This window comes from Macrobrachium rosenbergii, chromosome 30, assembly GCF_040412425.1.
Source record: "Macrobrachium rosenbergii isolate ZJJX-2024 chromosome 30, ASM4041242v1, whole genome shotgun sequence".
NCBI classification, from domain to species: Eukaryota; Metazoa; Arthropoda; class Malacostraca; order Decapoda; family Palaemonidae; genus Macrobrachium; species Macrobrachium rosenbergii.
In genome coordinates this window covers 17,557,735-17,577,734 of record NC_089770.1, presented here as the reverse complement: position 1 = coordinate 17,577,734, position 20,000 = coordinate 17,557,735, and the positions used below count along the sequence as shown (strand labels likewise).

The 20,000-nt window shown below is 36.4% G+C and overlaps 1 protein-coding gene across 1 annotated transcript in view; it reads right to left on the bottom strand.

Moving 5' to 3' along the window:
• The window catches only part of LOC136854827 (microtubule-associated protein futsch-like), a 130,414-nt gene that overhangs the window by 109,639 nt on the left and 775 nt on the right, over positions 1-20,000 (bottom strand). Inside the window, exon 2 of the mRNA XM_067131365.1 lies at positions 8,648-8,908. Within this exon, the coding sequence (XP_066987466.1) occupies positions 8,648-8,845 (198 nt within the window). The 5' untranslated portion in view covers positions 8,846-8,908. The remainder of the gene's footprint in view (positions 1-8,647; positions 8,909-20,000) is intronic.

Sequence of the window (20,000 nt, the reverse complement as noted above, 5' to 3'; positions counted from 1 at the left end):
ATTTTAATACACAAAGCATTTTTCGTCAAATTTACCCTAACCTATTATATATTATATAACCTATTATATAACGTAAAAAAGCATGCCTGACAAAAATGTGTTTCCTAATTATTATCTGAACAGGTTTTTATCCTTACGTCAAGTTAATTAGCAGTAATGATTACATTACCATAGGTAAAAATCAAAGCCTCGTTTTTTATCTCTTAGTAACCATAATGTATGACGATCGGACTCAAAAAATGCACAATAACGGAAGTCATAATAATAATAATAATAATAATAATAATAATAATAATAATAATAATAATAATAATAATAATAATAATAATGAACATCCAAATTTGTCCGCCCGGGTGGGGCAGGGTAGGTAGGGGACCGGGAGGTTTGGGGAGACATGACACATCCACCCTCCTCCTGCAAACCTGTTTATCCGCCCTGGGTGGGGGTGGGGTGGGTAGTGGATCGGGAGGGTAGGAGAGACATAACGGGTAGCGCCGGGTTCCGAGCAGCGTAGTGCAAACCATCAATCTTGTAATAATAATAACAATGAAAACGATTGCAGCATCAACTGCACTGATTTAAAAAGCACAACATTACTTATTCCTGAAAGTTCCTTCTCTTGGAGAGACAATTACTGTAACCGTAAGGTGCGTTCACACTTTACTAAAACATGTCTTGGACACATGTTGGCAACTTACTGCGCACACATCACTAACAAGTTGAAAACGGGTCGACGACAGTATATTAAAAACGAATCCTTGGGAAATGCCGGACAATCGTATGAAGCACTGGTTAAGACTACCAGTGTGTTGTTGACTTACATGACTTATATTCAACGTGTTGGTGATAAGTGTCCAATAAGTTGCCAACGTGTGTATGTGACAAATTTATACTGCAGTGCAAACTCACCACTGTCACATAAAAGATAATATAAGAAATGAAGTCTTGTTATATAATACAAACAGAAATGGCCAAAATCAATCTTTCTTCCATACTTATCTTGTTAAATGAATTAAACTGTCAAACAATGTAGACTGATTCCGTAAATAAAAATAAATTTATATTAAAAAAAAAACATTAAAATATTAATTCGCCAAATACTTTAAAATAAACTAAAGATTTCTTCTGGCTGATCAAACCTAAATGAAAGCAACGGAAAATACAAAATAAAACATAAACAGAAACAACTCTTCTTAAAAAGCTGAAAAGGGAACCAGAAACGCCATAAATTTTCTTAAACCCCAACATTAAGCCGAGACGATAAAAGCAGAAAGAAGAATAATGTCCTGAAACTAGAGAAGTAGTGATTAAAAGCGAAATAGTGATTAAGAGAGAAATGGTGATTAATGATTGTGATGTATAATGCAAAGCATTAAAGCTGATGCCGGCGATTCATCATCGGTTTTTTTCTTAATTAAGATCCTGCGGGATTAAAGGATACGCCTTTGAGCGCGACAGATGGAATAATGGGCGTCGGGTGTACACGCGCTTGCGTACATGCATATACACACGCGCACACACATATCTAAAGCTACAGTCACACACACATACACACTCAGAAACGTGACAAATTCAAAAGCAAAACATAAGGACAGACAAAAAGAATACAGGTCGAAATATACAATAGCCTTGAAGAACTTACGATGGTTCTCGACAAATAAGCAAACCGAACGTAGTGATGTTGGCTACATTTGTCTATTCGTGTCTGTGGGTGTACATGCTGGCAAAGCGAGTTCTAACGTTGACAGTTTGAAATTTTGTTCTATTTATCATTTTTTTTGTCTTAATTGTTGTTTTGTGAGTCACGCACGTTCCCCAACCCATTAATAAAACCAAACGAAACTGTTTTCACCAGGCAAATGCAAGGATTACTAACAAACGATTAAAAATAATGATTACCATCAAATAAAATAAAAAAAGGGATGGTCCCTACCATATGGTCAAACTCTTTGATCATCATTCAACTGGAAATGACAGAGAGAGAGAGAGAGAGAGAGAGAGAGAGAGAGAGAGAGAGAGAGAGAGAGAGAGAGAGAGAGAGAGATATTCCTAATTTTTTTAGTCATCCTCACATTAATATTTCATAAAAATACTCAGGTATGCAAATTCATCTACATCAAAGCTCCAAATGCAAGGTAACTGCAACCATTTTCGTTCTCCCAATTATCCAAATTACCATTCGATATAATGCACTGTAAATAACAACTGGATATTAAGTCAGGCCTTTCCGTTAACTGCTCCAATTCGCCTAAACAGCTTTTCTAAGGCTTCCGAATTATACCTTCTACTTCCCAAACACATGTCCTCCATTTTTTCCACATAACCGACCCACCACAAAATGCCCTACACATACTTCTTCTTTACCATATTTCCTTTTTTTTTACTATTTCTGTTTATTTCCATATTCTCACCCTCTTAATTTCTGTGCTTATTTCCACGTTCTCTCCCTCTTAATTTTTATTGCATAATATAAACTAAACAAACAATTCAGCGAATTCCCTTCAGAACCTTTTCCTTATCCAGAGTTACATTACACACCCTGGTCAGCCACTCAGTCACTTCTACCGCGGTGCCCTCAGCATCTCAAACCGCAACCACAGCAACTCAGGGCAACTTCCATTCTTCAGCATCTTAATTGCCCTCCTTACATCACCGAGAATCACTTTTAAAAAGCATCCTTTAACCTAACCTACACTACCCGCAACATAGCAATCATTCCGGACAGGGTGTCTCTATTTGCAACTTTCATGCTGGGATAATTTTTTTTTTTTTTACTAACCTTTATATCTCGGCATTTGTTTATTTACAAGTGCACGCGCTCACACACACATCTATCTATATACTATATAAAATTATAAAATGTACTACATATGTATATATATATAATATATATATATATATATATATATATATATATATATATATATATATATATATATATATATATATATATATATATATATATCTATATATATATATATGTATATTATATATATAATTTTAAAAGCAAAACAGTAAATTTCAGTCACAACAATTTGTGCAATGAGAACAAAATAGAATTATCGTGACAAAGCGCGTTATCATAATGACTTTGTTCATTGTAATTATTTACATGCTCTACAAGCAAATTACAATTACGTGTAATTATAACGTAATATTATCATCTAAAACTACCAAACGCCCACTGTCGGAGGTATCCACGCGAGCAAACGTATGTGAATATTATATATATATATATATATATATATATATATATATATATATATATATATATATATATATATATATACACAGTATATGTATGTATATATTGTATATATTACATAAAATGTGTATATATATTTTTGTTAAAAGTAACTGATTCAGCGGCATCAATAAGCTTCTTTCAGGAATCTTCATACCGACGGAATTTTTCCGATTCTCCGCACGAGAATCGAAAAAGAGAGAGGAAAAACTATGCCCATAAAAGTCTGTGTATATTTATGCCCATAAATAGTCTGTATATATATATATATAAATATATATATATATATATATATATATATATATATATATATATATATATATATATATATATATATATATATAAATATAATATATCAATATTACTTCATATACACGATACTTCATACGAGGAGTTAAGGAAGGGTTTTGAACGGTAAAGTAACATGCAGAACTGGGGGACTAACAGACAAATAATTTTAGACGCAAAAAAGATAGAAGTGTGAATTATTAATTGAAATACTTGAGAGCAAGGGCCAATTTTGGACCTAGAAAAAGATTATGAAGGCACTGGCACTGTCGATGTGTGGGGATGCTGAGGTAATCTGTGAAGTGACATTATAAGTGTTTTATGATGAAAGGAAACGTGTGTCAGAATATGTTGCAAGGGTGTGACTGGTTTGCGCAAGGTTGGCAAGACAGTGTTACATTTTTTTGGCGGATGTAAGGAGAAGCACCAGGAAAACGCATAAGATATAAGTAAAATACTGTTGGTTACCAAAAATAAACAAGTGAAAAACGCGCCGAAGTTTCCTCGGCGCAATCGAGCTTTCTGCACTGCGCATAAAGTCAACCTTAACCTTAAATAGAATTAAAACTTAGCCTAGAGGGCTGCAATTTATGACGATTGGAGGGTGGATGATCAACATACCAATCTGCAGCCCTCTAGCCTCAGTAGTTTTTATGATCTGAGGGCGGACAGAAAAAGTGCAAACGGACACACAAACAGCCATCTCAATACTTTTCTTTTACAAAAACTCAAAACGAGCAGAGCGGCAATGGCAAATAATTGCAAAAGACAGAGGTAGATTCATACAGGTAATGATAGTAAATATATATGACACGTTGGGGAAAGGGAAAATCGACGAACCAGTTCTCCGACAAACCATTCAAAGGACATTTTCATATCCTCAAAACTCCGCAGCTTAACCTCATCAGTAAACATCGCCTATTCTGAACAATAATCGTGATTCACTTTCTTATGAAACAACTTTTCGTCTACACCCTTTTCTCTGAGTTCTTAGGTCACCCAAGCAATAGAGATATTGCATCTTTGTCTCAGCCCCACTTCAAAAAAAAATATTCCTTTATCTGCATATTCAGATATGTTTTATTTCTACTAAAAGATTTCAATTGTTCTTCAACAATTATTTTCTGTACAATGCAACCTCAACATACACTGTATTCCATCAATTCTAACAAGATTTTTCTAAGCCGCTGTAAGCCACATAAAGGGTTTTCCTTTTATTCTAAAACTTCTCATACAACTAGGGCATACGTCAGATCCAAAAACCCTATTTCTTGTCTAAATCCTTTCTCAACGTAAATCCTACTGACCACTTTTTCTGGTATGCTATGTAATGGTATATACTCACATAAATCTTGGACGCCTTTATCCTATTCACGAACTTCTTTGGAGCATTTCTATACTCCAGATACCTTACACACCCTAGTCAACCACTCCTTCATACTTCCATCACTGCACTGTAACACCTCCCTAGTAATCCCATCATCTCCAGACATTTTAACGACCTTACATCCTCAACAACCATTTCGACAATCAATCTCAACATTACACGAACCCCTTCCATTTTGTCTTGTTAAAAATCTGTGTCATTCTATCTTCCATATTTTGCAATTCTTTAAAATGTTCATTCCCATCACCCAGGACTACATTCTTTTCATGCAGCAACTCTTAATTTGCATCTTTTAATCTGATCTATTGTACGTTTGCCCATTAACCTTTCTCTTTGCATTTATTTCTCCATTTTTTTGGATGACAATTTTAGTCCCATGTCTTTCTCCAACCTGGCTGCAACCTACTATAATCGACTTACTATCCTTTACCAAATTCACTGCTCATGCCAACATGAGCGCAATTTCAACGGAACGTGCCTACATGAACCCACGACCTTCCGCTAATAAGGACAGCATCCTAACCACTGTAGTGTGAATGCACGCAACCTCTCTCTAGGTTATACGTTATCCGATGTAACATACGGTGACATACTGGAAATTACTCTGTCGACGTCAGTGTTGTCAAATATTATGAATTTCCTCTTAATATGGCAATACATGAACTAGGTGTAATGAAGATGTGAAATAATCCGCTTAAAACGGGTAAATCCGAGATTAATCTTATTGAAAAATGCTCAGGAGACAGAAACAACTGTACAACAGAATGCATAGTGTATTTCTGTATAGGGAGAGGGTTCATTATGGTTGGGAATAGCGAGACACCACCTGGAAATGTATAAGAAAAAGTTCATGGACAGAAAAGATCGAATAAATACTCATGATGAAGATGAGAGAGAGAGAGAGAGAGAGAGAGAGAGAGAGAGAGAGAGAGAGAGAGAGAGAGAGAGAGAGAAATGAATTTGGAGCAGGTTAGAGACAGAATATCAGATGAGTAATGGTTAAACCCCAGTGGGGGTAAAATTACCTTGTCGATGGCCTCCCCAAATTTAATCATAACTTATGATGGCATACAGTTTGCCGAAAATTGATAGCTCATGTTCTCTCTCTCTCTCTCTCTCTCTCTCTCTCTCTCTCTCTCTCTCTCTCTCTCTCATATGCATACATATATTGATGCGACCCAACAATTTCAACTGATCGAAAAATACATGATTTGCTGTTCGATTCAGTAGACACACAATAGGTTAACAGACAGTGCCAGATCGTTTGTCCCTGCAGAGAGAGAGAGAGAGAGAGAGAGAGAGAGAGAGAGAGAGAGAGAGAGAGAGAGAGAGAGAGAGAGAGAGAGAGAGAGGCCAAGACTGGCTGTAAGAAAGCTATCATCTTTTCTAGCGTTGTTGGAGAAACATTGTTGGAGAAACATCCCATCTACTAGATATAAAAAAAAATTGTTTATCCAACATTTGGGACTAGATTAATTTAGAATCTTCTAATGAAGACTGAATTTACCAACCAGTCAGCCATGTTCATGCCTTTTATTCCAAATTCTTCGACAAACCTAAAGCTGTAAAGGGAACCGATCACAGAACTTAAAAAGCCCAGAGTGATCGAAAAACCAATGAAGTTAACACAAACACGATACTACTGACTCAGGAGTATAAAATGCCATAAGCTGTACATCTTCCGCGCTGCATAGCAACGAAACAAGGGGACTGTGTTCCATACATATCTGATAACTCCGGCAAACTTGCCCCAACTTTTCCCAAGAAAAGTTAAACCATTAACCAACGTAGGACTAACCAGAGGGAGTCAGCCCTATTACCGTAATATGTTTTACTAGAGGAGGCAAGATCAATTACTTCTCAAAAGCTCTACTCGTAAAAGTTAGTGTTATTACTTTCCCTACGCCTTACTTGAAAAACCGCCATTACCATGTATTAGCCTCCTTAAGAGGGACTATTCTGTTACGTGTCATAGGTCAAGAAATTTCTAACGAGTCTTTCTTTAATAAATCAGTCACATTACTTCTCATCAACCCTTTTGGGAAAAGATTTCCCCATTTCGTATCACAAGCCCCGCTCGAGAAATTCAGCCTTGTTTATCTCACCAGCCCTAGCCGAAAAATCGAGCCACTTTATCCCTTTTAAGTCTCATTCATATGTTGGACCTCTCGTCTTTCACTAAAGACTACAGGCATGTAATCCCTGCTGTTCCTAAGGGTAATGTTCTCGGTCCATGCTATTTATTATATATACATCGACGACATCTATTTGCATCTCATTCAAAATTCTACGTGTCATTCTTGACAGCAATTTAAATTTTGAGATATTTCCCGGCTTATCTTTTCTTCAATTGCAAAAACATTTGCATTCAGAGACTTTTCAAGGTTTTAGAAAATCTGTCTACCTTGTGGAAATGTTTAAATTCTTTTATTCTGTCGTGCTTTGAGTACTGTTCCCCGGTTTAGTCTCCATAAGCCTACTCGCATTTTAAATTGTTAGATAAGAACTTTACTACCACTTTAATTTCCTATTCCAGACCTCAGTTCTGTTATCTGGCTCAGTCACTCGAATGGTTGTTGGTTGTTTTATCTCATTTTATTTTCTTTGAGTTATTTCTCTTATGCAGTATATTCTTTGTTTCTTTTTCCGCCCTACGGTGCTTTCCCTGTTGGAGCCCTGGGTCTTATAGCATCCTACTTTCCCAACTGAGGTTGTTCTTTGGTCAGCATCAGTAATAATAATAATAATAATAATAATAATAATAATAATATAATAATAATAATAATAATAATCTCTTCTCGTAAAACTATTTTACTCATATTACTTACTCTTTTATACTTCATATTACTTATTCTTTTAGGCCCCAGTCATGAAATTCAATTATTTCTTACGTGTGTTGTTTGATGAAGTCAATATTATTACCTTTATTAGTTCTAATACTGTTCATAACCCTAAGAAAAATACGTCTATTACTTCCAAAAAGCCCCACTGCAGAAATCGATTTCATTCCCCATGAGAGCTTCCCATAAGCCATGTAAAAAGTCTATCTATTTTCTCCATAAGCCTAACTCATTAAGTAAGCCTTGCTACCTACCATAAGCACCAAATCAGAGTGAGGCTTATTCTTCCTGGTGCGGCCAATACAGAAAGTTGACCATGAAACATCAAAACTTACTCGAGAAAATCAGCCTATTTTCCCCTCATTATCTCTCACGAGTCCTAGCCAAGAGAGTCAACCCTCTCAGAATCCCTATTCTAGGAAATCAGCTCTATTACCTCTAATAAGGCCCATCTCCTCTCAAAATGCTCATCTGATAAACTCAACCTTAATGTCTTTCGTCAGACCAAATCCAGCCATACGCCATACTCGAGAAAATTATCTTCATTCAGTACACAGACGAGCATGGGACCAGGAGTCTCACTGCGAAAATGAAGGCTTATAAGCTCCCCAACATTTCTCAAGAATCTGATGGGAGTGGAAACGGGTCACAATCAGACCCGAGACTCCGAAGAAAGAGTGTTTCAATATGTAGGTGCTAATGAAAAATAAAGGGCCCATCAATTGTCAACATTCCTCTGCAGGGAAATCGTAGCGTCAGCCTCATTCAGACCCAGTATATCTTACTCCAAATGGCCCTCACCTTTTCGTGGGTCCGAGGTGCTACCAAAGAGAGAGAGAGAGAGAGAGAGAGAGAGAGAGAGAGAGAGAGAGAGAGAGAGAGACTCACCTGAGTATTACTTGAGGTCAGGCAACCGAATATCGGTTTGCGTCTGGACGCCTCCAGGGCGTGAAGTTCCTTGTCGTTGATGCAGTATTGTTCGCGGATGTCCTCCCGCGAGTACATGGGCGTGCCCCGCTTGTTTCTCGCCACTCCCACGCCTCCGCCCATCTCGCCTCCTCCTCCTCCGCGTCGCCGCCCAGACATCCTCGTCGGTGTGTCACCCTCGTCGTCGGAGTCATACGTAATCACGTCTGCGGCCAGGTCGACCTGAGGGAACGGAGACAAAAACAAAGATATTAGTCAAACGAAATGCAGGCGACTATCTCAAAAGAAATCTGAACAAAATTCTGAGGAAGAGAGACATTTAGAGAGATATATTAGGATCGGGAAATGATGGAAACCATCTGAAAGAAATCTGAACAAAATTCTGAGGGGGAGAGGCATTTAGAGAGAGATATTAGTATCAGGAAACGAGGGCAACTATCTGAAAAACATTTGGAAAATTTTGAGGGAGATGAACTTTATGGCTGAAGAGAATTGCAGTACCTAATAATATACCAATAAATATATCAACAAACGAAAGAAATAAGTAGTTTGACTTTTTGAGAGAGAGAGAAAACAGTGCATAAAAATGAGGATATATTTATAAACGAAGGCGATTAAGAACGACTTTAGCACAGGTGCACTGTAAATCGATTGGAAACAAATGAATAAATTATGTAGGGAAAGGAAACTCGGAAGAACCTTCAACTAAACAAATTTCAACGCGAAGGTGACCAAGGACATGAGGGCAAAGCTATAAGCGAGAGGACACCACGAGAGTGTGAAACTTAATACAATTACTGCTAGCATTATTTCTGGTTACAAATATCATTCTAAATATGTAAACTTTCAATTAGAACGGGACTAAATGGACACTGACCAGACTAAGCAAGTACCAAAATCTGGAATGCCTCCATGTGGAAAATGTGAAGAGTATAACAAAATGTGAAAATAAATAAAAACAAACAAGAACCAATAATAAATGGAGTTAAAATCAGTTGAAAAAAAACTACACATCTGAAAAGAGGAACAAAGATAAAGACACTCACAGACTTTCAGGAAACAAACACTCAACTTGGGACAGAGAAGGGACAGGGCAAAGAAGACATAAAGGAAAGAGAAAACGAGGAAACTTGTAAAAAGGACAAGACATCAGATTTTAGGATCAGGAAAGTGAGGGCACTTGCTGCAGGGGGAGAGTGACTTAAACAAAGACATCAGGTCAGGCAAACGAGGTAACTTTTGAAGGACGCCAGGCGATACGAGAGAGAGAGAGAGAGAGAGAGAGAGAGAGAGAGAGAGAGAGAGAGAGAGAGAGAGAGAGAGAGAGATTGAACGGCAAGGAAGGGGCATATGAGTATGTCCATGTGCGTACATCTAAACTATAATAGTAAACACATACGTGTGTGTGTGTGTGTTCAAGAAAAATCTATATTTCAAATTTTTTCTCCTTGTTTTATTTCGTATGATAACAACCGTTATTTACTTTTGCAACATATATCTTCCTTTAGGGTGAACAGGTTGCAACTGTCTGTAGAGAGAGAGAGAGAGAGAGAGAGAGAGAGAGAGAGAGAGAGAGAGAGAGAGAGAGAGAGTTTTTACGAGGCAATAAACTTATCAAAACAAATGAAAATGAATTACCGGAGCAGTAACACGGCAATATAAAGGAATCTTATGACCTTGGGACCTTCTCTCTCTCTCTCTCTCTCTCTCTCTCTCTCTCTCTCTCTCTCTCTCTCTCTCTCTCTCTCTGCAGTTTTATCCCCACCTCCCCGTATCTAACGCAATACAGTATATGTAATAATTTTCGTTGATAAGTCAAATTTGTGTTCGTGCGTACCTTAAATGGTAAACAGAAATATTATCATCATCAGTCCACGAGTATAATGAATGTATTTGGCAAAACGGTTAAACAAAGAGAGCGGAATACGAAACAATTACCATTTGATAAAGATAGACTCCCAAACAGATAACACAAGAACTTTGTATGACAATCCAAGGTTGTAATACTGCTTCTCAATTCTATGTACGTTTAATTCAATTTCTGCCTATTTAGCAAATGGCTGGTTAAGTAGAAACGAGCAATTTCAGAATATGAATAATTTTAAAAGAGAAAGAGTGACAAGGGACAAGTAACTGGCAACACTGAAGTTATTTCGTTCGCTGTTGGGCACTTTGTGACCATATATACTCTTGACATTATTTGCCATTTGCCTCAGGTCAGCCAACTAAGTACTTATCATATGCACAGGTGTCCAATTCCACAAATGAAGATAAACATATTTTTGCCCAGTATATATTAGAAATTCACCCATGCAACTACAGTACAGACCCGACTAGAAACATTCTCCAGTGGCTCTGCACTGCAGTCGTTTCACTTCACTTCCTTCAATTACTTCTGAACAAAACCTATCTCACTGACTGGCAACTGGTTTTGTTCTGCCTCATTTTAAAAAGGTTAAGGGATTCACATAAGATAAGAATGAACTTCAACTCAAAACGGTTAAACGACAGAAAATTGGCGTTAGAATTATGCAAATTCTGTACATGGATATTACTAGGCAGATGTCACACAGGACCTATAAAATTACATAGTTTGCAATAGCAAATCTCATCACCTAACCCTGAAGAAATTAAGTGCAATTGTTTACAGTATGCAAATTTAGGCATACTTCAAAAATTCATGCGTTACTTTTCTAAGTCTAGCCCTGGACCCTCACAGAATAAACACTCGAGCACTTCAGACTTGTGTTTTTTTCACTCGAGCTATTCAGGCCTGTGTTTTTTCAACGTCCAGAACAATATCTCCACACATACACAAACGAGACGAAACTTCTCTAAGCTTTTACCTTTTAACTACCTAAGAATGCCATATGCTAACTGCTGACCTTCACCTGACGACATAATAAAGTGACCTGTACAATATAAAACGGCGCACTTTGAAAATGTCGAAAAACGTGATATATATGTAAACCCGTAAAGCCTCCAGCGACGTCAAAACCTAAACAGTGCAATGCAAAAGAACACGTAGCAAAATAAACTGGAAAGCCTCATGACAAATTTTAACTACAACGGCAATTTGCTCTGCAGATACCAACAATCTCATGGTTGTTCCCTAACATGGTCTTCCAACACAAGCAATCCAATACTTCATCTTGTCAAAAGGTTTTGGCTAGGTAAGGGTATCGTGATTTAGCCCATCTTTTATGAATGAAAAAACAAAAAACACAAATGACAGAATAACGGAAAGAATATATTACATCTAGAGAGAGAGAGAGAGAGAGAGAGAGAGAGAGAGAGAGAGAGAGAGAGAGAGAGAATATTTTAATGCCATCTTCATATGAATAAAAAAGAGTAGAGAATACTCTGAAAGCCCGGATTATATTTAATGAGAAAATGTGTCAGCGATAGACCCCCATACAAATCTGAGACTTTAAAAAAAAAACAAATGACTAAACACCACTATACAAAAGAAACAACAACAAACAAGAGACAACTTGAAAGGTTGGAAATTCAAGGAGGAAAAGCCTTTGAACGTCTGACCTCACAAAGTGACATGACAGAGGTGTAAAAATAAAGAAAGAAAAAAATACCAGCTACCACTCAGAAGAGTGACATGACGGCGACGCACCAGAGAAAACAGTCGACGTATAATAAAAAGGACAATAACAATAATGCTGCGGTTGGCGTTCCTTTATTGCAGCCAGTATGATCTGGTACTGACATTCCATTACATTGGCGGGTGTTATGAGCCTCCCCTTACATAAGTAATAATATTATTTCTTCTATTTCATGTCTGCGTTCGTTAGCTATCATTGAAGGGGGTGCTTCTCTGGTTTGGGTAAAAACACACACACATACATATACACATACGTACACACACACACATATATATATATATATATATATATATATATATATATATATTATATATATATATATATATATATATATATATATATATATATATATATAAATATATATATATATATATATATAAATATATAATATAATATATATATATATATATATATAATAATTGTAAATGACAAATTGAAATAACTTCGTTGACAAACTGAATAATAACATCAATTAAAATTTAATAAGGAAATGGAAAATGACGGTTGCCTATATCCTTTTTGGGTTGTCTTAATGCTAGTAATAGTATTAATACAATATTAGTAATGGGCTTAAATACAGTGTTTACTGAAAAATCTACTGATGTTTCTGCCTACGTGCAATATTATTCTGGTCAAAGCAGTAAGGTTAAGAAATCAGCGTTCACAACTATGTACTGAAGAGCACTACGTTAACGTATGTAGTTCTGAATATTTTGATGATGAAATAGATAAGATTAATTATACAAGCAGGGTATTCAAATATCCTGTATATATACTAAGACACTGCATTAGAAGCGGCAAAAAGACTGTATTAAAGCAAAAAAGAAACTAACACAAGATATCTCCCATCTTCTTAAGAATTTTGGAGTTTAAGAACAATAAAACAATGAAACAAGCACTTATAAAGACCTCACCCGACAGTACTAAAGGATATGTATATCAAATTCCATATAAGATTTGTGATAACTTGAACATTACTTTAATACTCACCGTTGAAAAATCACAAACAACTAAAAAGCAGTATTTGGCACGCTGTTGCTGGTTGCCAGATGACGGATGAATAACTTTTTTTTTTAATCAAGTTCAGAAATATTTGGTATCACATTTTAATGACGCACTTGAAACTGGTCTCATATTCTAATGACATCTCGGAACCCCGGCTTTGATATCTCCATGAAGGGCTGAAAACTCCACTGAGCGAGTTTAATGACGAAAGGAAAGACTCGTGTTTTGATAATGTATTCAACGAAGTGGAAAGTCGACAATCCGAGTAAGGAATTGAGAATCTTATTTTCTTTATATGAACTCAAATCATGAGTTCATGAGTTCAGCAAAAATGTGGAACCAATTTACATGAACTCAAATCTAGAGTTCATGAGAGCTCACTAATATGTGGAAACCAAACGAAATCGTAGATCAAAACAAAGGAAACGCCGTAACATGCTTTAATGGTAAATTGACAACGCTGCTTCCATAGTTGTTGACGAATTGGAAACCTTAGAAACGATTTTCTGATTCACAAAAATGTATCACGATTTTGATAAAGCAGCATTTAACACTGTATAAATTCAGTTACACTCAATGTACATATATAATTTGCTTGATGAAAGAGAACCTCGACAATGACTTTCAAAGGCGAACTGGAAACACTGCTCTGACATTTAATTAAACCACTGAAACTGGAGAAGTCACACACATATTGCATAGATGAACTGAAAACTTCACTATGGTATATAAAATACGAACTGCAAACTTCACTTCACACAAAGAAGGTGTAGCCTACTATAAACTTCACCCTAACATAAAAAACTCTGACATGTGAAAAGTGAACTGCAGACTTCACCCTGACATTTATAACTATAACATGTGAAAAGTATACTGCAAACTTCACTCTGACATTTATAACTATGATTTGTGAAAAGTAAACTGCAAACTTCCCCTGACATTTATACCTATGACATGTGAAAAGTAAACTGCAAACTTCGCTCTGACATTTATAACTAAGACATGTGAAAAGTAAACTGCAAACTTCACCTTGACATTTATACCTCTGACATTTAAAAGTAAACAAACACTGACATTTACGTCTCTGACATGTGAAAAGTAAACTGCAAACTTCACCCTGACATTTATAACTATGACATGTGCAAAGTAAACTGCAAACTTCACCCAGACATTTATAACTAAGACATGTGAAAAGTAAACTGCAAACGTCACCTTGACATTTATAACTCTGGCATGTGAAAATTATAATGCAAACTTCACCCTGACATTTATAACTCTGACATGTGAAAAGTAAACTGCAAAACTTCACCCTGACATTTTTAATTCTAAGACAAGTGAAAAGTAAACTGCAAACTTCACCTTGACATTTATAACTCTGACATGTGAATAGTAAACTGCAAACTTCACCCTGATATTTATAACTATGACATGTGAAAAGTAAACTGCAAACATCACCTTGACACTTATAACTTTGATGTGTGAAAAATAAACTGCAAACTTCACCTGACATTTATAACTCTGACATGTGAAAAGTAAACTGCAAACTTCAATCTGACATTAAAACTCTGACATGTGTAAAGTAAACTGCAAACTTCACCCTGACATAACTATGACATGTGAAAAGTAAACTGGAAACTTCACCCTGACATTTATAATTATGACACGTGAAAAGTAAACTGCAAAACTTCACCCTGACATTTATAACTAAGACAAGTGAAAAGTAAACTGCAAACTTCACCCAGACATTTACAACACTGACATGTGTAAAGTAAACTGCAAACTTCACCCTGACATTTATAACTATGACATGTGAAAAGTAAACTGGAAACTTCACCCTGACATTTATAACTATGAAACGTGAAAAGTAAACTGCAAAACTTCACCCTGACATTTATAACTAAGACTGACATGTTCACCTTGACATTTACAACACTGAGATGTGAAATGTAAACTGCAAACTTCACCCTCACATTTATAACTAAGACATGTGAAAAGTAAACTGCAAACTTCACCCTGACATTTATAACTCTGACATGTGAAAAGTAAACTGCAAACTTCACCCTGACATTTATAACTACGACATGTGAATAGTAAACTGCAAACTTTACCCGGACATTTATAACTCTGGCATGTGAAAAGTAAACTGCAAACTTCACCCTGACATTTATAACTCTGACAAGTGAGAAGTAAACTGCAAGCTTCACCCTGACATTTATAACTCTGACATGTGAATAGTAAACTGCAAACTTCACCCTGACATTTGTAATCTGACAAGTGAGAGGTAAACTGCAAGCTTCACCCTGACATAAATAACTCTGACATGTGAAAAGTAAACTGCAAACTTCACCCTGACATTTATAACTCTGACATGTGTATAGTAAACTGCAAACTTCACCCTGACATTTATAACGCTGGCATGTGAAAAGTAATCTGCAAATTTCACCCTGACATTTACAACTCTGACATGAGAAAAGTAAACTACAAACTTCACCCTGACATTTATAACTCTGAGATGTGGAAAAATATACTGGAAACTACACCCTGACATTTATAATTCTGACATGTGAATAGTAAACTGCAAACTTACCCTGACATTTATAACTGACATGTGAAAAGTAAACTGCAAACTTCATCCTAACATTTACATCTCTGACATGTGAAAAGTAAACTGCAAACTTCACCCTGACATTTATACATCTGGCATGTGAAAAATATACTGCAAACTTCACCCTGACATGTATACCTCTGTCATGTGACATTTATAACTATGACATGTGAAAGAAAACTGCAAACTTCACCCTGACATTTATAACTATAACATGTGAAAAGTATACTGCAAACTTCACTCTGACATTTATAACTATGATTTGTGAAAAGTAAACTTAAATCTTTACCCTGATATTTATACCTATGACATGTGAAAAGTAAACTGCAAACATCACCCAGACATTTATAACTCTGACATGTGAAAAGTAAACTGCAATCTTTACCTTGACATTTATAACTCTGACATGTGAAAAGTAAACTGCAAAATTTACTAAGACATTTATAACTCTGACATGTGAAAAGTAAACTGCAAACTTCACCCTGACATTTATAACTCTGACATGTGAAAAGTAAACTGCAAACTTCATCCTGACATTTATAACTCTGACAAAAGTTTAAACTAACTTTATAACTCTGACATGTGAAAAGTAAACTGCAAACTTCACCCTAACATTTTTAATTCTGGCATGTGAATAGTAAACTGCAAACTTCACCCTGACATTTATAACTCTGACATTTATAACTAAGACATGTGAAAAGTAAACTGCAAACTTCATCTGGGCATTTATAACTCTGACATGTGAAGAGTAAACTGTAAACTTCACTCTGGTATGTATAACTCTGACATGTGAAAAATAAACTTCACCCTGACATTTATGACTGACATGTGAAAAGTAAACTGCAAACTTCACCCTGACATTTACAACTCTGAGATGTACAAACTTCACCCTGACATTTACAACTCTGAGATGTACAAACTTCACCCTGACATTTATAACTCTGACAAGTGAAAAGTGAAAAGTAAACTGCAAACTTCACCCTGACATTTATAGCTCTGACTCTTGAAAAGTAAACTGCAAACTTCACACTGACATTTAAAAGGTGAAAATCAAGCTCCACTATGATATGTACAAGGTTGACTGGAAACTTCATTAACATGTGAAAGGTGAGCTGGAAACTTCAAGCCTGAGGCTTAATAAGTGAACTGCAAACTTCAACCTGACAATCATAGGGTGTACTTTTCAAAATGGAATATCTGAAAGGTGCACCTTTTATGAGAGAAGGTGGAAACTCCACTCTACTAATCCAAAGACAAACTTTTCAAAATGGAATATCTGAAAGGTGCACCTTTTATGAGAGAAGGTGGAAACTCCACTCTACTAATCCAAAGACTGAGTTTTAAATTAAATGGCGATCTGGAAATTTCACCTTTTGCATTCCCCCCAAATGACCACCAGATTTATCAGTGCATTTTATATTTTAGAACAACTACTATTTTCACCAGGTATCGTGATTGAAGTTCCCTCTAGTCTCATCAGTTCCAGGAACATTTCTGTCTTACATAACTATTTTTGTTTCACTGGATAACATTGGTCTTTGTTTTAAATTTCCGCTTTATTTTATGTAATTTTTACTGTACGTGTTTTCCAGAGAGAAAAATTACTTCAGAACAAGGCAGGACTTGAAACAGGAAAGACGGTTACAATTTTTGCAAAAATTTGCTGGAGAGGCTTTAATAGTCTACATACTGGCTACTGATAAATGTTTCAATTTATGAAAAAATACAAATTTCAATTAAGAAAAAATACTAATTAAAAAAGTGGCATCAACTACTAAAGTATTTTGTACGTTATGTCCATTACAATTATTGTCAAACTGATATGCCAATTTCAGGAAGTAAAAAAAATCACTGCTGTACGAATATGTACAAATCTAAATGAGGTCAAAGCACCCTTGAAATCAGTATTTAAAAAACCTAATCTTTTCCTATACGTTCCTAAATGGAAGAAGAAGAAAAAAAACCATCTGATTAAGCAAATCAAGTTTTTCTACCGCCGACCTAGTTTCATCAAGTTCGCCCTAAGAGAACTTCTCTGGAAATCATCTCGAGGGTCATCCATACTTACGAAGAGGTTCAGATGGAAGGTTTCACACACACACACACACACACACACCCTGGGGACCCTCAAAGACCCCCCCACCTCTCCCCAAACTCCTGGCTGAGGAAGACGGCCGGTGCACACACACACACACACACACACCCTGGGGTCCTTGAAGAAGGGGCGCCCCCTTCCCCTCCCAAGGGACAGAAGACCATCCTAACCTCCCTCACCCCGTGGAACCCATACATTCATTAGTGGCACTCTTCTCAAGGAATAGCCTTTCACTTCCACTTCACTTCCTCTCACTCCTTCTCCTCCTCTTCTTAATTTAAAGTTCCCCAGACTACCGAGTCCCATTGATTAATTTGTAGGGTGGAAGGGGGAAAAAGTTTTTGAGGGCATTGTGTTTGTGTGCATTTGATTTTTTAAAGGCATTTTAATGGCATGGGAAACTTAATTCATTATGATAAGGGAATCCTTTGATGAAAGGTATTATGGGGAATTTTATATTTAAAGTTAAAGGAATCCTTGGAAATTTTATATACTGGATGAAGGGGAATCTTATCCAGAAATTTCTTTATATACGGAATTCTGTATGACATGTTGTGCGATTCCAATGGAATTAGTTTTCCAAAGAAGATGTCTTTACAATAAGATACAGGGCTCGCTTTCAGAAACTATCTGATGGAAGGAATTTTATACAACAGATTAAGGAAATCATTTGCATAAATTGTGATGTAAAGAATTCAGCATATTAAGGTAAAGGAATACTTTGAAGAAAACCTTAAGGATATTTGAAGTGTCAAGTGGATTATGTACCTTTAGTAAAATTTTAAAATGCTTCAATAAAGCCGAATTATTCTTGGGAATTATAATTTTTAAAGGAAAGTAACGTAGTGGTAATAGAAACATTAATTCCTAAATTTATAGAAAAGCTGAATGGAAAAAAAAAAAAACTAAATGACTGATTTATGAAATTTAGGCTTTCAAGCAAGGCACTGGAGCACTGTAGGCCACTAAGCGGTTAAGACAGTGAAAAGAAGGAGCTGGAGTGGTTGGACAGCAAGACAAAAGAGATCCAGTAAATAAGACATGAGGTACAAGGATTTGAAGGTGGCACTGGAAAAAAAACCCTACAGTTGCACTAAGAAGTAACTGTTAGAGAGGTTGGACACTAAGATGAAGAAACAGACTAAACAGGTTGGGCAGCTAGAGGCCCTATGAACGCTGCACACGACCTTCAGTAAGGCCTACAGTGCATCAAGTGGGGTACACTGACGTAATACATGTATATACGAAGAAGGAAAAAATAAAGGGTACTCATCATTAAATCTTGAACAGAGAGCTTTAGGAGTTTCATCGGCACAAAACATATGACGCGAAGCCCTCAACTGGCCTGCCAACCACTTCTCGACTCCTCGAACATACTAATGTGCTTCATGTACCACCAGGACCCACTACTAACACTATCATTTCTACCATCTTTGGTTACGCAGTATCTTAGGCATAGGTATAATGTACGGTTATACGTAAAAGCAAGTATGATTTGGCAAAAATGTCTTTTAAACAGCAGTACCACAGACGTGAGTGTGGTAAGATATGATTCAAAATCACCCGAATCCACTTTATGTAACACCTCAGAGGACAGGAGACCTCGTTAACGATATCCCAGAGAGTGAAAAGTGAGCTACGACTGGGACCAGCGAGGAGAATTGAAGTTACACCACTCATGGCGAAAGGTAGGGTGTGTTTTGGCACTCGTGTCAATCAAAAGGATTAGAAAAGTCTGTTTCTAACTTACGAGATTTTCGTCTTTATATAGCCAACTGCAGTAGATTTAAACCGACGCGACAATCGTTTGTAAATATGAAAATAGTTGTTTTAACATCTATGTATAACGACTGTTCTGTAATGATACTGGTTTCAGTGATTTAATATCGCATATGACCGTGACCTTCCAGATGAAGTTTTCAGTGGAATAATTTTTGTATCGTTATCCGCAATAGTGAGGTCAGGTCTAAAAATGCAACAAAGCAATGACGG